Source organism: Loxodonta africana, chromosome 8 (assembly GCF_030014295.1).
Source record: "Loxodonta africana isolate mLoxAfr1 chromosome 8, mLoxAfr1.hap2, whole genome shotgun sequence".
In the NCBI taxonomy this organism is placed as follows: domain Eukaryota; kingdom Metazoa; phylum Chordata; class Mammalia; order Proboscidea; family Elephantidae; genus Loxodonta; species Loxodonta africana.
Window position 1 is genome coordinate 96,283,308 of NC_087349.1, and position 24,373 is coordinate 96,307,680.

The 24,373-nt window shown below is 40.2% G+C and overlaps 1 protein-coding gene across 1 annotated transcript in view; it reads right to left on the reverse strand.

Moving 5' to 3' along the window:
- Positions 1-23,361, reverse strand: part of DPY19L2 (dpy-19 like 2) — a 122,788-nt gene extending 99,427 nt beyond the window's left edge. The window contains exons 1-4 of the mRNA XM_064290136.1: positions 22,974-23,361; positions 7,134-7,158; positions 3,745-3,832; positions 11-148 (exon numbers count right to left, since the gene is read on the reverse strand). Coding sequence (XP_064146206.1) covers positions 11-148; positions 3,745-3,832; positions 7,134-7,158; positions 22,974-23,361 — 639 coding nt within the window. The remainder of the gene's footprint in view (positions 1-10; positions 149-3,744; positions 3,833-7,133; positions 7,159-22,973) is intronic.
- Positions 23,362-24,373: the final 1,012 nt, after the last annotated feature.

The following is a 24,373-nucleotide window of genomic DNA, read 5'->3' on the forward strand; positions in this document are numbered from 1 at the left end:
TATTACTCACCTCTGGATAAAGATGGAAGCGTTTTACTGTATTAATTACAAGGGGATATTCAGTAAGCCTGTCATTCATAATCATCCAAAGTCCTTCCAAAAATGAAGGTGCTTCAATAATGGTCTTGAAGTAGGAATAATAAAGCCCCTAAAAAGGCACATATTGTTGATATAAGTAAAACTTGAAAATATTTAGTTCTATAATCTTTTTAGAACAATTTCTTCTGCAAAGAAAGAGAAAGTCAATAATAATACTTCCTAATTACTCCTTAGGGACCTGGTGGCACAGTGGTTAAGCATTTGGTTGTGAACCAAAAGGCTGGCAGTTTGAATCCACAAGCCACTCCTTGGAAACCCTATGGGGCAGTTCTACTCTGTCCTATAGGGTCACTATGAGTTGGAATTGACTCAATGGCAACAATTTTTTAAATTATTCCTTACTATTATATTTTAAGGAGATTTTCTAAATACATATAAAATTTATTTTTAATTCCCACATTATGAAATACTTAGAGGTTGAGATCTGATGTATTTATCATAAACAGGGATGCACTCATGTCCCTGTACAACTCTGCATATAGAAAATACTTTTTTCCCATACTGTTAAGAAATAACATACAATTTTAAGCAACATGAGATGAAGTTCCATACTTTCAACTTATTTTGTAGCTTCATCTAATGCCTCTGCATAAAGTGAATGCTAAATAAATATCAACTATGTCACTCACAAATATTGTATACCGAAAAAGGGGATTATCTTAGCATACTGTTAGCATGTAAAGTAATGGTTTTACTAAACTAGTAAAGTACTGTTTAGCTAATATTCAAGGATTAGCAAAATCATATTGTTTCAAATTACTTCCCTCATCAGTGTCCTGCTTTCACTTCTGAACTGTGTCAGTGAATAAAGGGTCACATTGTTAATCATACACTACCCAAAAAACAAGTAAACAACTTCAACACTACCCTCATTCCTGTCTCACTCAACTGCTTTATTTTTGGTAGATTAGGCAACAATAGTGACTACTAAATTGAAGATTTGTTTTAGCTGGTGTCTGAAAGACCATTTCCTATAGGTCTGATTGATAAAATATGAGCACATATAAGGATTTTCCGTCCTTCTTAAGAAGGCAACAATTAAAGGATGTCTATTTTTTAATATGTATTAAGCCTACATTTAGAGAAAAAGTAAATATATAAATAAGTTTTATTGATAACAACTATTGTTTTCGTGCCAGGCACTGTGCTATATGCTTCCATTCATTATCTCCCTCATTCTCACAAAAACCCTGTAAGGTTGCATTATTTCTATTTAACAGATGAGAGTACTCAGAATTAGAAATGTTAACTGACTCGTCATCACACCACTAAGCACAGAACTGCTACCTGAAGTCCAGACTCTGCCCAGCTACACTCTTTATTTAATATGTCAGGTCCTCTCTTTGGGAAATAATACCATTAAAATATTCAAATGCCATACAAATGTTAAGATATTGATTCTTCAAAGTTTGAAGGGGCTATAAGAGTGAAGTTTAAAAAGCAGTGGCTGTAGAGTCAGGAGACCAGTTCTGGTTCTCTACTTGGCCCCCAACTACCTGGGAGCTGATCTGGAGGACTTTCATGCTCTCTCCTAAAATGTAAAATTCTGCAGTTCTGGTATCTGTTTGCTGCTGCTGTTGTTGCTGAATGCCGTTCAACTCACAGAGAACTCATGCGACAGAGCAGAACTTGCCCCGTAGGGTTTTCTTGGCTGTAATCTTTACAGAAGCAGATCACTAGGTGTTTCTCCCACAGAGCAGGAGAAACTAGTTGACTAACTAACTGGTACACTTCCAGGGCTCTTTGGTATTCATTTAATCCACACAATATCATGTGAGATACGTGTGGCAGAGGCCATTATCCCCATTTTACAGTTGTTAGGTACAGTTGAGTCGGCTCCAACTCATAGCAATCTTATGTATAACAGAACGAAGCACTGCCCAGTCCTGTACCATCCTCACAATAGTAGGTAAGTTTCAGCCTATTGTTGCAGCCACTGTGTCAATATCACCGCCTGTCTGTTAGTTCACTGTACTGTGGTGGCTTATGTGTGGTTGTGATGCTGCAAGCTATGCCACTAGTATTTCAAATACCAGCATGGTCACCCATAATGGACAGGTTTCAGCGGAGCCTCCAGACTAAGGCTGACTAGGAAGAAGGGCCTGGCGATCTACTTCCAAAAAAAATTAGCTAGTGAAAACCCTATGGATAACAGCAGAACACTGATATAGTGCTGGAAGATAAGTCAGGGTGGAAGGCAATCAAAATATGACTGGGGAAGAGGGTTTCCTCAAAGCAGAGTCAAGCATTTTATAGATTCGGTCTCAAAAGAAGAGAAACATTAAAGAAATTACATCAAAAGTTGGCTCTTCTGGAGAAGGCAGTACAACTTGTACAAGGCAAGGTCATGGAAACTCCATAAACATATCCAAACTCCCTGAGGGAGTGAATTGCTGGGCTGAGGGTTGTGTGGACCACAGTCTCCGGGAACATACAGCTCAATTGACATAACACAGTTTATAAAGAAAATGTTCTACATTCTACCTTGGTGAGTAGCATCTGGGGTCTTAAAAGACTGTGAGCAACCATCTAAGATACTCTACTGGTCTCACCCCTCTGGGAGCAATGGAGAATGAAGAAAACTAAAGATACAACTACCATGGCCTCCACCAGACTGAGTCCAGTACAACTAGATGGTGTCCAGCTACCACCACTGCTACTCTGACATGGATCACAAGAGAGGGTCTTAGACAGAGCTGGAGAAAAATGTAGAACAAAAGTCTAACTCACAAAAAAGACCAGACTTATTGGCCTGAAAGAGACTGGAGAAACCCTGAGAGTATGGCACTCTTTTAGCTCAGTTAAAAAGTCATTCCTGAGGCTCAATCTTCATCCAAAGATTAGACAAACCCATAAAACAAAATAAGACTAAAGGGGCACACCGGCCCAGGAGCAAGGACTAGAAGGCAGAAGGGGACAGGAGAGCCAGTAATAAGGAACCCAAGGTCGAGAAGGGAGAGTATTGATATGTTGTGGGGTTGTTAACCAATGTCATAAAACAACATGTGTACTAACTGTTTAATGAGAAGCTAGTTTGTTCTGTAAACCGTCATCTAAAGTACAATAAAAAATAAAAAAAATGCAACATCCCTGCCATATAGAGAACCATGGAGAAAGAAGTCTTTTTACTGATTTTTATTCTCCCTTTAGCATATTTTTGAAGGTGATGAAAAACAAATTAAAAATAGGATAAAAAACAAAGTTGGCTCTTAGAGATTATTTGGAAAAAAAAAGAAAGGGCCAGGTAAAACATGGGATCTCTTTTAGCCCAATAGAAAGCAATTTCTGTTAATATTTGATACCCCATATCAGGGTCGCTATGAGTCAGAATTGACTCGACGGCAGTGGGCTGGTTTTGTTGGTTCATATCAGTACTTATATGCCGTCTTTCTTTGTTCTCCTTTTTTCTCAGCTATTATATTTGATCTTTAAAAGAAGTCTGCATTAGGAAAAAGGAAGAGATAATTAAATAAGTAAAATAATAATAATAATAACCCCAAACACTTTTATATTTAAGTAATAAACCTGGGTCATAGCTTAAACAGTTCGGGTCCCCAGAAAATCATTTCAGTCCCTAATAAATTTCCAGCTTATAATACTAACATTTATAAATACGAATTAATTCACTAGAATAAAGAACCTAACCATTTCAGTGCGAAAAGTCATTTCCCGTTCCAAGGATGAGAGGTGAGAAAAATGGCGATCATTTTCGAAAAGTGTTATTAAATGTATCCTAGAAAAAAGATGAAGCACCATATTATAAAGCAGGTTTCATAAGCAGTACTAAAATAATTAAGTTATAGATAAACAAAATAACTCATAAAAATGAAAAATAAATTTGTATAACAAATATTGAGATAATTTTATAATTTCCTTACTACTTTGTACATTGTCAGGCATTTATAATACAGCAAGACACACCTCTGAAGTTCTTTAACTCTCTGGATCTTAATTATAACCGTACACCTAAAACTCCTGTGGCTGTCTCCACTCCACCTCCCACCCCAGAACTCTGAATCCGAACAGAAGCAGATTTTTGTTTTGTTTTTTAAGTTTCACAAGTGATTCTACTGTTCCAGCCTTGGGAAATGCTGCTCTAACTAGTACAAAGCATTCAGAGTATAATTTTAAATAAAATCATTCAAATTAAGTGCAATTTTTAGATAAGTATGATATCACAGAAGGGACCAACTTTCCAGTGCCAAAAAACAGAATTATAAGCCAAGATAATGCATCACTGCAACCAACTCAAGCTGTCGTTGTTGTTAGGTGTCGTCGAGTCGGTTCCGACTCATAGCGACCCTATGCACAACAGAACGAAACACTGCCCGGTCCTGCGCCATCCTTACAATCGTTGTTATGCTTGAGCTCATTGTTGCAGCCACTGTGTCAATCCACCTCGTCGAGGGTCTTCCTCTTTTCCGCCGACCCTGTACTCTGCCAAGCACAATGTCCTTCTCCAGGGACTGATCCATCCTGACAACATGTCCAAAGTATGTAAGACACAGTCTCGCCATCCTTGCTTCTAAGGAGAATTCTGGTTGTACTTCTTCTAAGACAGATTTGTTCGATCTTTTCACAGTCCATGGTATATTCAATATTCTTCTCCAACACCACAATTCAAAGGCGTCAACTCTTCTTTGGTCTTCCTTGTTCATTGTCCAGCTTTCACATGCACATGATGTAATTGAAAACACCACGGCTTGGGTCAGGTGCACCTTAGTGTTCAAGGTGACATCTTTGCTCTTCAACACTTTAAAGAGGTCCTTTGCAGCAGATTTGCCCAATGCAATGCGTATTTTGATTTCTTGACTGCTGCTTCCATGGCTGTTGATTGTGCATCCAAGTAAAACGAAATCCTTGACAACTTCAATCTTTTCTCCGTTTATGATGATGTTGCTCATTGGTGCAGTTGTGAGGGATTTTTGTTTTCTTTATGTTGAGGTGCAGTCCATAGTGAAGGCTGTGGTCTTTGATCTTCATTAAAAAGAATTAGTCGGTGTTCAACCATTTCAAGAGATGGCATATGATCAGGAGCCGATGGCACTGAAGAAAGAAGTTCAAGCTTCTCTGAAGGCATGGGCGAAAAACAAGGCTCCAGGAATTGATGGAATATTAATTGAGATGTTTCAATAAAAAGATGCAGTGCTGTAGGTGCTCACTCGTCTACGCCAAGAAATATGGAAGACAGCTTCCTGGCCAACTGACTGGAAGAGATCCATATTTATGCCTATTCCCAAGCAAGGTGATCCAATTGAATGTGGAAATTACAGAACAATATCATTAATATCACACAAAAGCAAAATTTTGCTGAAGATCATTCAAAAATGGCTGCAGCAGTATATTGACAAGGAACTGCCAGAAATTCAGGTGGGTTTCAGAAGAGGACATGGAACCAGGGATATCATTGCTGATGTCAGATGGATCCTGGCTGAAAGCAGAGAATACCAGAAGGATGTTTACCTGTGTTTTATTGACTATGCAAAGGCATTCGACTGTGTGGATCATAACAAATTATGGATAACATTGCGAAGAATGGGAATTCCAGTACACTTAATTATGCTCATGAGGAACCTTTACATTGATCAAGAGGCAGTTGTTCGGATAGAACAAGGGGATACTGATTGGTTTAAAGTCAGGAAAGTTGTGCGCCAGGGTTGTATTCTTTCACCATACCTATTCATTCTGTATGCTGAACAAATAATACGAGAAGCTGGACTATATGAAGAAGAATGGGGCATCAGGATTGGAGGAAGACTCATTAACAACCTGCGTTATGCAGATGACACAACCTTGTTTGCTGAAAGTGAAGAGGACTTGAACCACTTACTAATGAAGATCAAAGACCACAGCCTTCAGCATGGCTTGCACCTCAACATAAAGAAAACTCAAGCTGTAGATGGTTAAAAATAAGGGCAAACGTGATAAGCAAATTCGTTTATAGTCAGCAATCACGCTGTGCTTAATTTACATAGTAGATGTTTCCTAATGACATACAAAATAAAGCAAAATTCTGTACACCAATACTGTTTCTCACTAACCCTCATTCACATGTAAGATATATGCTAGGATACCAACAGTTATAGAAAATGCTTCCTAGCATTACGGTCTTAGTTTAACACTGAAAAGTCCCTGCAGGCTAAGTAGCTAGTGCAACAGTGTACCAATAGAAGGTGGGGGCCAATCACATACTTTCCAAGAGTAGAGATCCCAAAGCTTATTTAGAAATGAAAACGTCAGAGGGAAAATAATATTTTACATATTATTTTTACAAATACATCTTGTGTAAAATAAAGTGTATGCGTATATAAACTTGAACCAAAAATTTAATTTTGCATTATTATTTCAGAGTCTTTATCTTCATTTCTACCTGATTCTCATTTGACAGGTGCTTCGATGGCACTAGTTTTTTTTTTTTTTTTTTTAGTAAAACTTTAGCTCTAAATTTATGTGCCTAACAACACAGTTTAATATGAAAGAAGGGAGTTTCTGAAATGAAAGAAGCACACAAAATACACTAAAAAAGTTGGATATTTAAAGAAATAAAGTAGTGAATCCTTTGGTAAAACAAAAATATTTTCATTCATAAATTACTATTTTCCTAATATGTCTATTTTATAACTGCTCTTTCAATATGAGGTTTGTAAAAAGTAATATATACATCTATATCATCTACATGAGACCAAACGGTCAATATTTACCCTAAATCAATGACAAGAGGCTGGGGTGGGGGTGGGGCAGCAGGGAAGCTAGATTGATGGAAACAGAACAACCAGAAGGGAAACAATGAGAATGTTGACACACTGTAAAAACTGTAACCAATATCACTGAACCATATGCATAGAAATTGTTAAATTGGGGACCTAATTTGCTGTGTAAACTTTTACCAAAAACACAATTTAAAAATATATGTGTAAATCTGTGCACATATAGATGTTCTATAACAGAAAACACTTATTGTTTTATTGCATGCAAACACTGATGGAAAATCTTAATCCAAATGTTATTTATTTCAAACTGAAACTAAATCTTACCAGTGTAAAAATCCCACAAAGGCAGCTGGAAAAAGAAAACAAAAAAGACATTAAAGGTTGCTTTAATAAAATAAAATACGTTTAAAACAAGTATTTCAAATGTATTCCCTTGTATGTCCAGGGAGGCAAAGAAAGCATGCACACACAGGCAAGATGGCTAGCTACCTGTCCTACACAGGCATAGAAAAAATTCCAGAAGGACATAAACCAAATTGTTAACAGTGCTTACCTCTGGGGGCAGGGGGCGGGGCGGGGGGGGGGGTTGTGAAGTGTAATGGGAACAATGTGAAAGATTTTTGCGGCTCACTTAGGTAATTTGTAAAAAAAAGTGATGAAATTATAGACGATTTTGACTTTTTTTTTTCAGTATTGTTCTCTACTATTCCCTGTTCTCTCTTATTCTTTATTTCTTTACATAGTATTTTAAAGGAAAGAGTCTTTCAGAAATGATTTTAGCTAACAGAAGCCATTGTGCAATACATTCATGAATAACTTCGCCAAGCTTTGGGAGCACTCTGACTACTGAGAAGACTCATCTGGAGTTACTGTGCCAACCATGCCAACGCCCTGTGAATGAGGCTTTGCTAGGGAGCTGGGAGACAGGCCAGACAGTGACAATAATCTGGGGTGGGGCTCTTTGAGAAGTTAAACCTAGTCTGCCCCCTCTGGTGGTAAAGGGGCTACTAGTTTTCACCACTACCAGTTCTACTGTGTCCTATAAGGTCACTATAAGTTGGAATCAACCTGACGGCAATGGGATGGAGCTGGTAGGGAGCCCTGGTGGCTCAGTGGTTAAGAACTCAGCTGCTAACCAAAAGGTCAGCAGTTTGAATCCACCAGCTGCTCCTTGGAAAACTATGGGGCAGTTCTACTCTGTCCTATAGGGTTGCTGTGAATTGGAATTGACTCGACAACAGGATGGAGCTGGAGAGAGTGGGATGAAACTGGCTGAGTTAAAACACTACAAACTGCTTCCTTTACAGAGGTTCACAGTCTTTGGGTGGTTCGAATGGTTCACATGCATTTGGCTGTCAACCAAAAGGATAAAGGTTCCAGTCTACCCAGAGGTGCCTCAGAAAAAAGGCCTGGTGATCTACCTCCAAAAAACCAGCCATTGAAAACCCTATGGAGCACATTCTACTCCCACATTCATGGGGTTGCCATGAGTTGGAGTCACCACCACCGCAATGGGTTTTTTTTTTTTTTTTACAGAGGTTCTAAATGTTCTTTAGATTGTGGTAAACCTTTGGTTAATTTCCAACATTTTGAAAATGTTGATTTTGATAATGTTTCAAATATTTTTTCTGTTTTTATGGAGGAATGGATTTACAAAGGTCCTTACTCTCCTGCCTCCCCTCCATGATTTCATAATGGTATTTCTTATGGCTGTCCCAAATATACTTACCAAGTCATTTTACAAACCATCAACATTAACCTCTTAAAAGTAAAAAATTACTCAGCTTGGTTAACAAAGTTAAATGCAAATTCAATAAAAAAATTAATTTTAAAAAACTGCAATGAGTTGAAAATCATGCTTCTACAGTTCTTTTCCCATATTCCTAACTAGGAGTCCCTGGGTGGTGCGAATGGTTAAAGGCTCGACTACTAGTTTGGCAGTTCAAACCCACCCTGAGACACCTTGGAAGTCAGTGGGCAATGTGCTGCTGAGAGGTTGCAGCCATATTCCTAACTACCATGGGCCTGTGGTGTGTTCGTACTGTCTGAAAGCTAAGAATGGTTTTTACATTTTTAAAGCATTGTTAAAAGGAGATGAGGAGGAGGAGAAAAATAAGCTACACAGACTGTACACAGCCTGCAAAACTTAAAATATTTACTAACCGGCTCTTAACAGAAAAACCTTGCTTACCCCTATCTTATGCTATATTCACTATATATATATATTATCTCTTTATGCCCTGAACCACCTTGAAATTAAGCCTTATACCTTCTCTGTCAACTTGAAGCAGATGCTTATCCAATGAGATTTCCTTAACTTTAAGATATGCAGAGGCTGTCCTGTGTGTATCCGCTTTGTTATTCCCTTATTATAGGCTTTCTACCCAAAACCCATGCATATCATATAGTCTGGCAAAAACACTTATTTTTAAGGAAAATAAAAAGATCAAATATCCTAACAAATCCATCTAGCTTTCCAAAGAGCTTCAAAATTTTCTCGTCTATCTCATCTCCCTCCCCACTACTCTACATTCCACACCTGCCTGCAACCCCTCAAAAAGTGGTAAAGAGTAATGACGTCAATATTCTAAATGTATGAAATGCTTATCACCTCTTTGGAGATGTGAGAAAAAAGCCTGTCTCCTGAGCCTCTGAATCCTATCCCTACCAGTCTCACCCAGAAAGATGACATAGCCTTAATGGTTTACTGAAAAAAAAAGACCATTTTTGACACACGCACTCCCAACTTCTCTTTTCCCCACTTCAAAATTTCTCTAAAAATTTCTCTATAGTAACCCTAACCTTCCTATTCTCTACCATCTCAGAAGAGGAAGTAGCTCTCCTCTTTTTTACACTTACTTTCTCAAAATGTATGCTTTTCATTCCATTCCTTTGAATATTCCAAAACTTGCCCCATCATTTATTCTTTCTCTTAGAACCTCAATCTCATCCTCTCCCCTTGATCCTTCCCTTTAGCCTTTAATTTTCCTAGGCCTTAACACACTTCCCTTGATCTAATAGCCCTTCAAACTATGGGAGTCTCTCTCTCTTTCTCCCTCTCTGTTGCACATGTGTGCTCTCACTCTATGTCTCTGTCTCTATCTTCTTCTCCATTCACTCAAGACTCTAGGCCAACCTTTCTCCTAAGTTCCTATAACATTTTTTATTATTAACTATTTAACTGTGGTAAGTACATAGGTAACAAAACATCTGCCATTTCTACAATCTTCACATGTACAGTTTAGTGACATGTACAGCTCATTATGTTGTTCAACCATCACCATTAACTGTTCCCGAACTTTTCCATCACCAACACCTATAACTCTGTCAAATGACCAAGGACCCTTTACTTATCAAGTCCAATGGTTTCCATCAGTTCTCACACCTTTCAAACTCTCTGTAGCATATGACCACATTCCTGGCTTTCTTCCTCTCTCATCTTTCCATCACACAGAACTCTCATGGTTCTTCTATTTTTCTGACCACTCCATTTTTATATGCTTATCTGGTTTCTCCTTTTCCTCGTTTCTTAAATATACATTTAAGTTTCCCCCAAGTACCTACCATTTGCCCACTTTTCTCTCTTCACATTGGTATGCATTGGCAATCTCGCTCAATCTTAAAGTTTTAACTGTCATTTCTATGTGGATAATTCCCAAATCTATGATCTTCATTCCTAAACTACCCCCCATCTCTCTCTCTCTGAACAATGGTCATACATATCCAAAAGCCTGCTAGAAATCTTCATTTGTATGTCCCACAAATCAATTCATTGCCTTCTAGTAGATTTTGACTCATAGCGATTGTATAGGAAAGAGCAGAACTACCCCATAGGGTTTCCAAGGCTGAAATCTTTATGGAAACAGACTGCCACATCTCCTTCCTGTGGAGCAGCTAGCGGGTTCCAACTGCTGGCCTTTTGGTTAGCAGCTGAGTGCTTAACCACTGTACCACTACGGCTACTCTGTATGTCCCGTGTTGTTGTAGTTGTTGTTAGGTGCCATCGACTAGATTCCAACTCACAGCGACCCTATGCACAACAGAAGGAAGCACTGCCCAGTCCTGCACCATCCTCACAATCGTTGCTATGCTTGTGCCCATTGTTGCAGCCACTGTGTCAAACCATTTTATTGAGGGTCTTCCTCTTTTTCACTGACCTTCTACTTTATTAAGCATGATGTCCTTCTCCAGTGACTGATCCCTACTGATAATATGTCCAAAGTATGTGAGACACAGTCTTGCCATCTTTGCTCTTAAGGAGCACTCTGGTTGTACCTCTTCAAGACAGGTCTGTTCGTTCTTTTGGCAGTCCACGGTACATTCGGTATTCTTCGCCAACACCACAACTCAAAGGCGTCAATTCTTCTTCAGTCTTCCTTATTCATTGTCCAGTTCTCGCATGCATATGAGGCGACTGAAAACACCATGGCTTAGATCGGGCGCACCTTAGTCCTTAAGATGACTCCTTTTCTTTTCAACACTTTAAAGAGGTTTTTTGCAGCTGATCTGTACAATGCAATGCATCTTTTCATTTCTGGACTGCTGCTTCCATGGGTGTTGCATTGTCGACCCAAGTAAAATGAAATCCCTGACAACCTCAATCTTTTTTTTTTTTTTAGGATGGCCACCAAGATTGTAATTATACTTGAAAGAGCAATTTTGTGATGAAGACTCCAGACAGGTGGAGAAGCTAGGAAACAGGAAGAAAGCCGAGTCGATGCTCTGTTTGCATCATGACTTTGTGGGCTCCCAAGGGGCTTGTCAGGGCTCCATTAGCCAGGATCATCTTCTGGGTTTTCACTACTAATATTCCCTGTGGACTTTATAATCCTGCATCTTGCTGGGCACTTAGTTTAGCCCATGGGATTAAATACTCTTGTGTGGGATCAACAATCTGCAGGCGAATGGGGTATCATGTAGAGTTAATGCTAAACCCTCCTTAGTGCCATTGCTGTTTCAGGCTTGCTATGTACTCCTAGCTGCTCTCTTTCTAATGAGAGAGCACATTCCTCCTCTCCCTGTATTCCCTGTGCCCATTCAACCAGTTCCTGCCCCCATCTTCCTTCTCACCTCACCTCCAGACAGGAGTTGCCCACATAGTCTCATGTGTCTACTTGAGCCAAGAAGCTCAGCCCTCACCAGTATCATCTGTTTTATAGTCCAGTCCAATCCCTGTCTGGAGAGTTGACTTTGGGAATGGTTCCAATCTTGGGCTAACAAAGGGTCTGGGGACCATGACCTCCAGGGTCCCTCTAGTCTCAGTCTGACCATTACACCTGGTCTTTTTATGAGAATTTGAGATCAGCATCCCATTGTTCTCCTGCTCCATCAGGGATTCTCTGTTGTGTTCCCTGTCAGTGCAGTGATGGGTGGTAGCTGGGCACCATCTAGTTCTTCTGGTCTCAGGCTGATTGAGTCTCTAGTTTATGTGGCCCTTTCTGTTTCTTGGAGTCATCTTTACCATATGTCTTTGGTGTTCTTCATTCTCCTTGCTCCAGGTGGGTTGAGACCAACTGATGCATCTCAGAGGTGCTTGCTAGCTTTTAAGACCCCAGATGCCTCTCACCGAAGTGGGATGCAAAATGTTTTCTTAATACATTTTGTTATGCCAGTTGACCCAGATGTCCCTGAAATCACGGTCCCCAGACCCCCCATCCCTGCTACTCTTGCCTTCAAAGTGTTTGGTTTTATTCAGGAAACTTCTTTACTTTTGGTGTAGTCCAGTTGTGCTGACTTCCCCTGTATTGTGTTGTCTTTTCCTTCACCTAAAATAATTCTTGTCTACTATCTAGTTAGTGAATACCCCTCACCCTCATAACCATCAAAGAATATTTTCTTCTGTGTTTAAACTTATTCTAGAGTTCTTATATTAGTGGTCTCATACAGTATTTGTCCTTTTCCAACTAATTTCACTCAGCATAATACCTTCCAGATTCCTCCATGTTATGAAATCTCTCACAGATTCATCATTGTTCTTAATCATTGCATAGTAATCCATTATGTGAATATACCATAATTTATTTATCCATTCATCCACTGATGGGCACCTTGGTTGCTTCCATCGTTTTGCTATTGTAAACAGTGCTGCAATGAATATGGGTGTGCATGTATCTGCTCATGTGAAGACTCTTATTTCTCTAGGATATATTCCAAGGAGTGGAACTGCTGGATCCTATGGTAGTTCTATTTCTACCTTTTTAAGGAAGTGCCAAATAAATTTCCAAAGTGGTTGTACCATTGTACTTTCCTACCGGCAGTGTGTAAGTGTACCAGTCTCTCCACAACCTCTCCGACATTTATTATTTTATGTTTTTTGGATTAATGCCAGCTTGTTGGAGTGAGATGGTATCTCATTGTAGTTTTGATTTGCATTTCTCAAATGGCTAATGATGATGAGCATTTCCTCCTGTATCTGTTACATTCCTGAATGTCTTCTTTAGTGAAGTGCCTGTTCATATCCTTTGCCCATTTTTTAATTGGGCAACATTTTTTAATTGGGCAAACTCAACAACTGTCTTTTTGTTGTTGAGTTTTTGCAGAATCATATAAATTTTAGAGATCAGATGCTGATTGGAAATGTCATAGCTAAAAACTTTTTCCCAGTCTGTAGGTAATCTTTTTACTCTTTTGGTGAAGTCTTCTGATGATTTTTTTTTTTTTTTTTTGGATGAGCATAAAACCATGAGCATAGGTGTTTGATTTTTAGGAGCTCCCATTTATCTAGTTTCTCTTCTGGTGTTTGTATGTTGTTAGTAATGTTTTGTATACTGTTTATGCCATGTATTAGGGATCCTAGTGTTGTCCCTATTTTTTATTCCATGATCTTTATCGTTTTAGATTTTACACTTAGTTCTTTGATCCATTTTGAGTTAGTTTTTGTGCATGGAGTGAGGTATGGGTCTTGTTTCATTGTTTTGTAAATAGATATCCAGTTATGCCACCACCATTTGTTAAACAGACCATCTTTTCCCCATTTAACTGACTTTGGGCCTTTGTCAAATGTCACCTGCTCATATGTGGATGGATTTATGTCTGGATTCTCAATTTTGTTCCACTGGTCATTGTATCTGTTATTGTACCAGTACCAGGCTGTTGTTACTACTGTGGCAGTATATAATAGGTTCTAAAATCAGGTAGTGTGAGGCCTCCCACTCTGTTCTTCTTTTCCAGTAATGCTTTACTTATCTGGGGCCTCTTTCCCTTCCATGTGAAGTTGGTGATTTGTTTCTCCATCTCATTAAAAAATGTCACTGGAATTTGGGTCAGAATTGCATCGTATCTATGGACTGCTTTTGGTAGAATAGACATTTTTACAATGTTGAATCTTCCTATCCATCAGCAAGGTATGTTTTTCCACTTATGTAGGTCTCTTTTGGTTTCTTGCAGTGCTGTCTTGTAGTTTTTGTCTTTTAAGTCTCTGTTAAGAGTTATTCCTAAGTACTTTATCTTTTAGGGGGCTATTGTAAATGGTATTGATTTGGTGATTTCCTCTTTGACGTTCTCTTTGTTGGTATAGAGGAATCCAACTGATTCATGTATGTTTATCTTGTATCCTGATACTCTGCTAAACTGTCCTATTAGTTTCAGTAGCTTTCTTGAGAATTCTTTAGTTTTTTCTGTGTATAAGATCACAGCATCTGCAAATAGAGATATTTTTACTTGTTCTTTCCCAATTTGGATGCCGTTTATTTCTTCATCTAGCGTAACTGCTCTGGCTAGGACCTCCAGCACAATGTTGAATAAGAGTGGTGATAAAGGGCATCCTTGTCTGGCTCCCGTTCTCAAGAGGAATGCTTTCAAACTCTCTCCATTTGGTATGATGTTGGTTGTTGGCTTTGTACAAACGCCCTTTAATATGTTGAGGAATTTTCCTTCTATTCCTATTTTGCTGAGTTTTTATCAGGAATGGGTGTTGGACTTTGCCAAATGCCTTTTCTACATCAATTGATAAGATCATGTGGTTCTTCTCTTTTGTTTTATTTACATGGATTACTTTGATTGTTTTTTTAATGCTGTACCTGGTATGAATCTCACTTGGTCGTGGTGAATTTTTTTTTTTCTTTTGATATGTTGTTGAATTCCATTGGTTAGAATTTTGTTGTGGATTTTTGAATCCGAGTTCATGAGGAATAAAGGTCTGTAGTTCTCTTTTTTGTGGTGTTTTTACCTGGTTTTGATATCAGGGAAATGCTGGCTTCATAGAATGAGTTTCAAAGTATTTCATCCTTTTCTATGCTCTGAAATACCTTTAGTAGTAATGGTGTTATCTCTTGTTTGGTAGAATTCTCCAGTGAAGCTGTCAGAGCCAAGGCTTTTTTTGGTTGTTGTTGTTGGGAGTTTTTTAACTACCTTTTAAATCTCTTCTTTTATTATGGGTTTATTTAGTTGTTCTACCTCTGTTTGTGTTAATTTAGGTAGGTAGGACATTTCTAGAAATTTGTCCATTTCTTCTAGGCTTTCAAATTTGTTAGAGTACAATTTTTCATAGTATTTTGTTATGATTCTTTTAACTTCAGTTGGGTCTGTTGTGATATTGCCCATCTCATTTCTTATTCCAGTTATTTGCTTCATCTCCTGTTTTTCTTTTGTCAGTCTGGCCAACGGTTTATCGATTTTGTTAATCTTTTCAAAGAACCAGCTTTTGGTGTTGTTAACTCTTTGAATTGTTTTTCTGTTCTTGATTTCATTTAATTTTGCTCTAATTTTTATTACTTTCTTTTGGTGCCTGAGGGTTTCTTTTGTTGCTCTATTCTATTTGTTCAATCTGTAGGGATAATTCTTTGATTTTGGTCCTTTCTTCTTTTTGGATGTGTGCACTTATTATATAAATTGACCTTTGAGTACTGCTTTAGCTGTGTCCCAAAGGTTCTCATAGGAAATGTTTTCATTCTCATTGGATTCTATGAATTTATTCCATCCTTAATTTCTTCTATAATCCAATCATTTGTGAGCAAGGTGTTGTTCAGTTTCCATGTGTTTGATTTCTCTTCCATTTTTTCTACTGTTGATTTCTAGTTTTATGGCTTTATGGTCAGAGAAGATGCTTTGTAATATTTCAGTATTTTGGATTCTGTTAAGACTTGTTTTATGGCCTAATATGTAGTCTAGAGAATGTTCCATGTGCACTGGAAAAGAAAGTATACTTGTCTGCTGTTGGGCGGAGTGTTCTGTATATGTCTATGACGTCAGGTTGGTTGATTATGACATTTAGAGCTTCCGTGTCTTTACTGAGCTTCTTTCTGGATATTCTGTCCTTCACTGAAAGCGGTGTGTTGAAGTCTATTATCATGAAGCTGTCTACCTCACTTTTCAACACTGTTAGAATTTGTTTTACGTATCTTGAAGCCCTGCATAAATATTTAATATGGTAATAACCACCTGGTATATTATCCCTTTAATCACTACATAGTGTCCTTCCTTATCCTTTGTGGTGAATTTAACTTTGAAGTCTGTTTCATCAGAAATTAGTATTGCCACTCTTGCACTTTTTTAATTGTTGCTTGCTTGATGTATTTTTTCCATCCTTTGAGTTTTAGTTTATGTCTCTAAGGTGTGTCTCTTATAGGCAGCATATAGACGGGTCGTGTTTTTTTTTTTTTAAATCCATTCTGCAACTCTCTATTGGTGCATTTAGTCTATTTACATACAGTGTAATTATGGATGGGGTGAGTTTAGTGCTGTCATTTTGATCTTTTTTTGTATGTTGTTGATGGTTTCTTTTTTCCCTTTTTTGTGCTAATTTTTCTTTATAAATTGTGTTTTCCTTTTTTTCATTGCTGTTGATTTTGTTTTCGCTGAGTATGTTTTTCTTATATCTTATTTTGATGTGTAGGATTCTTAGTCTCCTTTGTGGTTATTTTATTATTTACCCCTATATTTCTAAGTTTAAACCAAAATTTTATCTTCCTATATCACCTTCCCTTCCTCTCCAATTGAAAGATCTATGACTACTTTATTTAGTCCCTCTTTATTGATTCAACGTTGTCATCTTTTACATAATATAGCTGTTTCCCTGCTTTAAGCATCTTTTTTTTTTTTTTTACCTTGATCTATTTTTGTGCTTTCTCTATCAGGGTTGATACCTGGTTTTCCTGTCCTGTATTCTAGTTTTGGGTTGTTATTTGATGTTACTGATTTTTCTAACCGGAAAACTCTTTTTAGTATTTAGTACTTCTGGTTTGGTTTTGCAAATTCCCTAAACTTCTGTTTATCTGGAACTGTCCTATTTGAGAGACAGTTTTGCTGTATATTATCATTCTTGGCTGGCATTTTTTTTCCCCTTCAAGGCTTTATATATGTCATCCCATTGCCTTCTTACCTGCATGGTTTCTGCTGAGTAGTCTGAGCTTATTCTTATCGACTCTCCTTTGTAGGTGACTTTTCATTTATCCCTAAAAATGCTCTTAAAATTTTCTTTATCTTTAGTTTTGGCAAGTTTGATTATAGTATGTCTAGGTGTCGTTCTTTTGGGCTCTACTTTGTATGGGGTTCAATGAGTATCCTGGATAGAGATCTTCTCATCTTTCAGCATCTCAGGGAAGTTTTCTGCCAACAAATCTTCAACAATTCTCTCTGTATTTTCTGTTTTCCCTCCCTGTTCAGGTACTCCAGTCACTCATACGTTATTTCCCTTGATAGAGTTCCACGTAATTCTTAGAGCTTCTTCATTTTTTTAATTTTTTTATCTGATTTTTCTTTGAACTTATTGTTGCCACGTGTTTTATCTTCAGTCTTGCTAATTCTCACTTCCGTTTCCTCAATTCTGCTCCACTGACTTTCTACTGAGTTGTCTATTCTGAAATTTTATTGTTAATCTTATGAATTTCTGATTGCTGGCTCTCTACAGATTCTTGCAGCTTATTAAATTTTTCATTATGTTCTTGAATAGCCTTCTTAATTTTCTCGGTTGCTTTATCTGTGTGCTCCTTGGCTTGCTCTGCATTGTGCCTGATCTCCTTCCTGATTTCTTGAAAAGTTCTGTAAGTTAATCTTTTGTATTCTACACCTGATAATTCCAGGAATACAGCCTTCATCCAGAAGATTTCTTGATTCTTTGTTTTTGGAGTTTGTTGAAGTGATCGTGGTCTGCTTCTTTATCTGATTTGATATTGACTATTGTCTCCGAACCATCTATAAATTATTGTATTAATTTATGTTTGCCCACTGTGCCCTAGGTTCTTGCTTTTGTTTTGATATACCCAAATAGGCTACTTGAGTGAGCTAACTTGATTACTGGAACCTCTGAAGCACTAGTATCCTGTCACCAGATGGCTAGAGCTGTTATCAGGTATATGAGCCTAGGAGTCCATTCACTATTCTTGTATAGATTCAGCTCAGGTGTCCAGGCAGTCGGTCATCACGTGTGTGGTGCAGGCACTCACCTATGATCTTAGAGGAGCAGTGGTGATTGATGTATGCACAGGTTTCTGGTTATAGCAGGGAGTCACACTCTTGAGCAAAGCAGGGGGCTGAAAACCTTCTCCCAAGTGTCTGTGAGGAAGGTGCATCCCTGTTCTCTAGAGCACACGGGGGTTGGGCTCTGCAGCTTACCATAGGCACCCAATGCTTTTAGCTGAAAGGACTGGGAGAAACCACTTATCCTTGGACCCCTGTTGCTGGTGGCTAGGTGGCATGGGTGGAACCACCAGTCCTCAGGCCCCTGATATGGGTAGGTAAGGATCCTGTTTAACAAGCAGAGCAGTATCAAAAATCAAAAACCCACCTCTCCACCACACAGCTGAAACAGGTAAAGTCAGACCTCAGGCACATACACCCTTGCAAATATAACGAGATCCTAGCTGCTGAAATGGGGCCACCTGAGTCCATGCAGGGGTGAAAGACATTCAAAGTCTGTAATTTGTTTCTTTTCCAAGGCCAGGTGAATGGCTCAGGAAGCACAGCAGAACCTATCTCAAGCCCAGGGAAATCGACTGTCAGTGAAGCCAGCGCGGGGCAGAGGGAGGAGGGATCAGATAGAAGGGAGAAAATTCTTTCAAAAGGAGGAGATATTAGATCTGCATGGTAGTTTAGACGAAATCACTTATCTTGTGCAAAAAGCGCTGTTTTTTGTTTTTTGTTTTTTTTTGCTGAATCTGGAGGCATGTGTAGATTCTGTGCCGCTGGCTTGGCCCTGCTTAGTCGCGTCAGGGGATCAGGGCTGCACCATTTCGCTTGTCTTCTTTCGCTGAAGTAACTGCATCCCGAATGCGACCGCCAGCTCTGCCACAGTTGCGCCAGAGAATCAGGGCTGAGGGGCACCGATTCCCACTGAATCAGGTCTGGAAACTCCTCGCTGCATCTGCACCATCTCTCCCTCCCCCGTCACTCAGTCCTCTTTCTTAACTTTGCCTTTGATGTTCAGGGTTCCTAGCTTGTCATATACATAATCGATTCACTTGTTTTTTCACTTTTTTTTTGTAAGAGAGACCACTGGAAGCGTTGACTACTCCGCCATCTTGGCCTTGCCTCCTGTGACAACCTCAATCTTTCCTCCATTCATCCTAATGTTGCTTATTGGTCCAGTTGTGAGGATTTTTGTCTCCTTTATGTTGAGGTGTAATCCATACTGAAGGCTGTGGTCAAAGGGCAGCTCAAAAAGACAAAGTAAAATATTATGATAACATGTGCAAACACGTGGAGATAGAAAACCAAAAGGGACAAACTCACTCAGCATTCCTCAATCTGGAAGAACTAAACAAAAAATTCAAGCCTCAAGTTGCGATACTGAAGGATTCTATGGGGAAAATTTTAAACGATGCAGGAAGCATCAAAAGAAGATGGAAGGAATACACAGAATCACTATACCAAAAAAATTGGTCGCCATTCAACCATTTCAGGAGATAACCTATGATCAAGAACCAATGGTAGTGAAAGAAGTCCAAGCTGCACTGAAGGCATTGGTGAAAAACAAAGCTCTAGGAATTGACAGAATACTAATTGAGACGTTTCAACAACTGGATGCAGCGCTGGAAGTGCTCACTCGTCTATGTCCAGAAATCTGGAAGATGGCTACCTGGCCAGCTGACTGGAAGAGATCCATATTTATGCCTATTCCCAAGAAAGGTGATCCAACCGAATGTGGAAATTATTGAACAATATCAGTAATATCACATGCCAGCAAAATTTTACTGAAGATCATTCCAAAGCAACTGCAGCAGTGTATCGACAGAGAACTGCCAGAAGTTCAGGCCAGAATCGGGAGAGGAATCAGGCCATGACAGAAATATCACAAGTGGATGGCTTAACAAAGAGAAATTTATTTCCTCACAGTAAGATAGGCTAAAAGTCCAAATTCAATGTGTCAGCTCCAGGGGACGGCTTTCTCCCTTTGTCAGCTCTGGAGGAAGGTCTGTGTGCTCAATCTTTCCACGGTCGAGGAGCTTCTCAGACACAAGGACCCCAGGTCCAAAGGGCACGCTCTGCTCCCGGTGCTGCTTTCTTGGTGGTATGAGGTCCCCAACTCTCTGCTTGCTTCCCTTTCCTTTTATCTCTTGAGAGATAAAAGGTGGTACAGGCTACACCCCAGGGAAACTCCCTTTACCCTGGATCAGGGAGGTGACCTGAGTAAGGGTGGTATTACAATTCCACCCTAATCCTCTCAACATAAAACTACAATCACAAAATGGAGGACAGCCACACAATACTGGGAATTATGGCCTAATCAAGTTGATACACACATTTTTGGGGGGACATAATTCAACCCATGACAGACGTGGATCCAGGGATATCACTGCTGATGTCAGATGGACCCTGGCTGAAAGCAGAGAATACCAGAAGGATGTTTACCTGTGTTTTATTGACTATGCAAAGGCATTCTACTGTGTGGACGATAGCAAATTATGGATTACGTTGCAGAGAATGGGAATTCCGGAACACTTAATTGCGCTCATGAGGAATCTGTACATGGATCAAGAGGCATTCATTCCAACAGAACAAGGGGATACTGCACAGTTTAAAGTCAGGAAAGGTGTGCATCAGAGTTGTATCCTTTCACCACACTTACTCAATCTGTAAACTGAGGAAATAATCCAAGAAGCTGGACTATATGAAGAAGAACAGGGCATCAGGATTGGAGGAAAACTCATTAACCTCCTGCATTATGCATATGACATGACCTTCTATGTCCCATAAAAAAAAAAAATACCTCAAAATCATACACCCAAAAGTAATCTTAGGCCTCCTCTAAAAACACACTCATTTTTTTCTCTTATCTCATCTGTTTTCTATGGGCATCACCATGACTTCTTCCAGTGACTCAGATTAAAGCTGCACCATCTTCTTTGGCACTCCAGAGTCCCTGCTTCCCTGCTACCCCACCACCCATCCAGTCCTGTCAACCTGCCTCCATTAACTCTCACATCTGTCCTTACCTCTTCCTTCCTAATGCTGCTAAAAAAGAAAAACCCTCATTAAAATCATTATTAGTTACTGACCGGATTCTCTTAACTACTTTCCAACTATTATTTCTGCTTCCTTTCTTACTCCATCTCCAGTCCATCTGACACACTGCTACAAAGTTAACTTTTCTGAAGCACTCGTCACTCTATTTAAAAATCACCCAGTGTCAACACTGTGAATGTACTAAATGTCACTAATTTTAAAATGGTCAGTTTTGTTGTGTGACTTTCACTTCATTAGAAAATCTTTTTCAATTAAAAAAAACATTCAGTGCTTTCCTACCATCTACAGAATGAAGTTCAAATGTCTTAAACCTAACTTTGAATCAGACCCTTCAGACTCTCCCAAAAAACCTTCTCAACTTACTTCCTACTTTCTCTTCTTTTTTGTACCCTTCCTTTCAGCCTAACCTTGCATTCATATTTTCTTACTTTGATCATGCTGTTCTATTAGCCTCTAATATTTCTTGTTCTCTGCTCCATACATGCAAATCTTAGTCACAATTCAAATCCCACCTTTTCTCAAAAGTCTTCTTTGATCTATTTCCCACTTTCCATCCTAAGGTATTAATTCCCTTATCTTAGCTTCCGTAGCACTTAACAGAGTCCGTCATTATTTCATCCAACATTCACTGAGTGCCTTCAATGTGCCAGACATGAGTGCTTGGGTTCTTGTGTTTGGGATGGCAAAACGGCTTGGCTTCCAAGGCCAGACTGTTTCTAGATGTGGGATGTATCTGTTGGCATAATTAGACATCTGATAATATCTAAATATGAACTTCCATCTGTTATTCAAGTATTTTTAACACTTCAAGTGTGGAAACTCATTCTCCTTTAACATCAGCAAAGTTAGGGTGGACAAATTACAAGGCTGCTATGAGTCTGAATCGATTTGAGGGCAACAAGTTTGGTTAGGTTAAAGAAAAAAAAACCAAACCCATTGCTGTCGAGTGGATTCCAATTCACAGCGACCTTATAGGACAGGTCAGAACTGCCCCATAGCATTTCCAAGGAGTGCCTGGTGGATTCGAACTGCCGACCTTTTGATTAGCAGCCATAGCACTTAAGCACTAAGCCACCAGGGTTTCCTTGGTTACTTTGGCAAACATTTATCTGTTTATTTAAACAGCAACAAAACTTAAGTTACCTCTTGAACTACAGAAAGTGAGGGATGTAAATGGAAGAAAAATCTTACAGATGCTTAAACAAGGCAGAAAATTTCCCTAAGTTTAGGCACTGAAGCTGCACAACAATATGGAAATAAATGGATACCAGCACGGGGCAATGTATTGTCTACTTCGTCTTTACTCTCATTATAAATAATCTCAACTAAATCTTTAAAATACTTTTTATCTTAAAGTGCAGAGGAATATGATGTCCGTCCCCCAAGGGCTAGCTTATCATTTAGAAAAACTGGGATAACTGAATACCTTATATAAGATGACGTTTTGTTGATGATAAAGGGGTGACCACTATGCCAGAAAACTCGGCAAAAGCTTTTAAAACAAAGACTAAGGGGACTGCGAATTGTCTGCGATTATTCAGAGATCGGGCTTCGTTGTTAGTGTGCAGGCACCTACAAACACTTGCTTGTTGGACTGATCTCCTTCCAGGCTCACCAAAACTACTTCAAATCTTGGGCTCAGAGGGAAGAGCCTGCGGGTCCTTCCGACCCCGGATCTTGCTTCTCTGTGCCCTGGGGAGGATGTCTGGTCCCCAGCGCCGTCGGGGCTCCGTGCAAGGGCTGTCCCCACTCCACTCTGCTCACCTATGCTCATGCTGGTCTTGCTCGAGAATTTATGCATCTGCAACTTTTGCACCTTTTCGCGGAGCTGATCCAGGAAATTATGGAGGAATTGGAAGCGGCCCAGTAGAAGGGTCCTTGCACCCACTTCTAGCTGAATGCAATTTGGCTTCGGCTTTCGGGTCCTCCGCGACAAGTACTCCCGGGCGCCCCCTAGCAAGCTCCCGCCGCCTAAGGGCGAAAGCTGCCGAGGCAGGCCCTGCTTTTCCACCTCCTCCTGCGGCTCCTCCTCCACCTCCGGTTTCCCAGCTCCGGTGGTGGCCCGGCGCCGCCGCTTAGACTGCGCGGAGCGAGAAGACTGAAACGGCTCGAGAGCCGCTTCTTTGAGCTTACTTCTCGTTTGCCCAACCATTTTCTCATAGTCCCTGTTCGGAAGGCGCTGGGTCACTCTCCCCGGCCGGCCCAACAAAGCGCGGACGACGTCCAGCGCGGCCTAGCTCCGGCACAGCCTCAACGACTCGTCGCCGCCGCCGTTGCCGGCTCCCCGGTCGTCATGGCGACCGCGAAACGCGGTGGGGGGGGTGGCGTGCGGTCTAGGCCGCCCCTTGCCCCAAGCGCACCGCCCCTCCCGTCCTCCCCTGCGCGCCGGCCGCACCTCAGCATCCCGTCCCATAGTCCCCTGCGCGGTAGCCTCCCGTTCCCCAGGTGCAATCTCCTGCGTCGCGCTCTACACAGCTTTGGCCGCTCAGGTGCTGGCGGTCCAGCCTGAGGAACTGTCCTCAGTGTAATGTCTTTCTTAGAGTTCAGGCTTACCCTTAGCATATAGTAGCGTGTCTGGAAGTTATCAAAAGAGGGAAGAAATCCTAGTTAGCAGAAATATAACCATAGAAGGAGAAACTTTCGGCGCACCTGGCACTTTGCGAACACTTCTCGCCTCCTGCGAACACTGCGTTGAGCATTCAACGCCGGGTCTCATCGCTGAGGCACCCGAGGTTCAGCGAAACGGAGGGAATGTCCCGAGGCCACAGGACAGCATGTGGCAGAGGGGGGTGGGAGCCTTAGGCTGACGCCTTCTGTGCCTCCTGTGATAGCGTGGTGTCCCTTTCCAAGACAGCGCCTGCTAATCTGTTCTTGAAAGAAAACGCACCTGTTTCAGCAAGACTCTTCAGAATTCTTCACGCTTAGTGCTCAACGCTGTCACCACCCAGGACCAGCCAAGAGGGGAGCTCTTAGCCCCACAGTCTCTATACACCCATACACTACGGCACAGCAACATTACCGCTGGAGGCCACAATGCTTCACTCATGTCCATTTTTTTTATGGATCAGATTGAACTCCCTAATTCCTGTCCTCTCCCCCAATCTATGGCTCATTTGTGGCCAGGTTAATTTTCCTGATACCAAATAAATAAATAAATACTCATA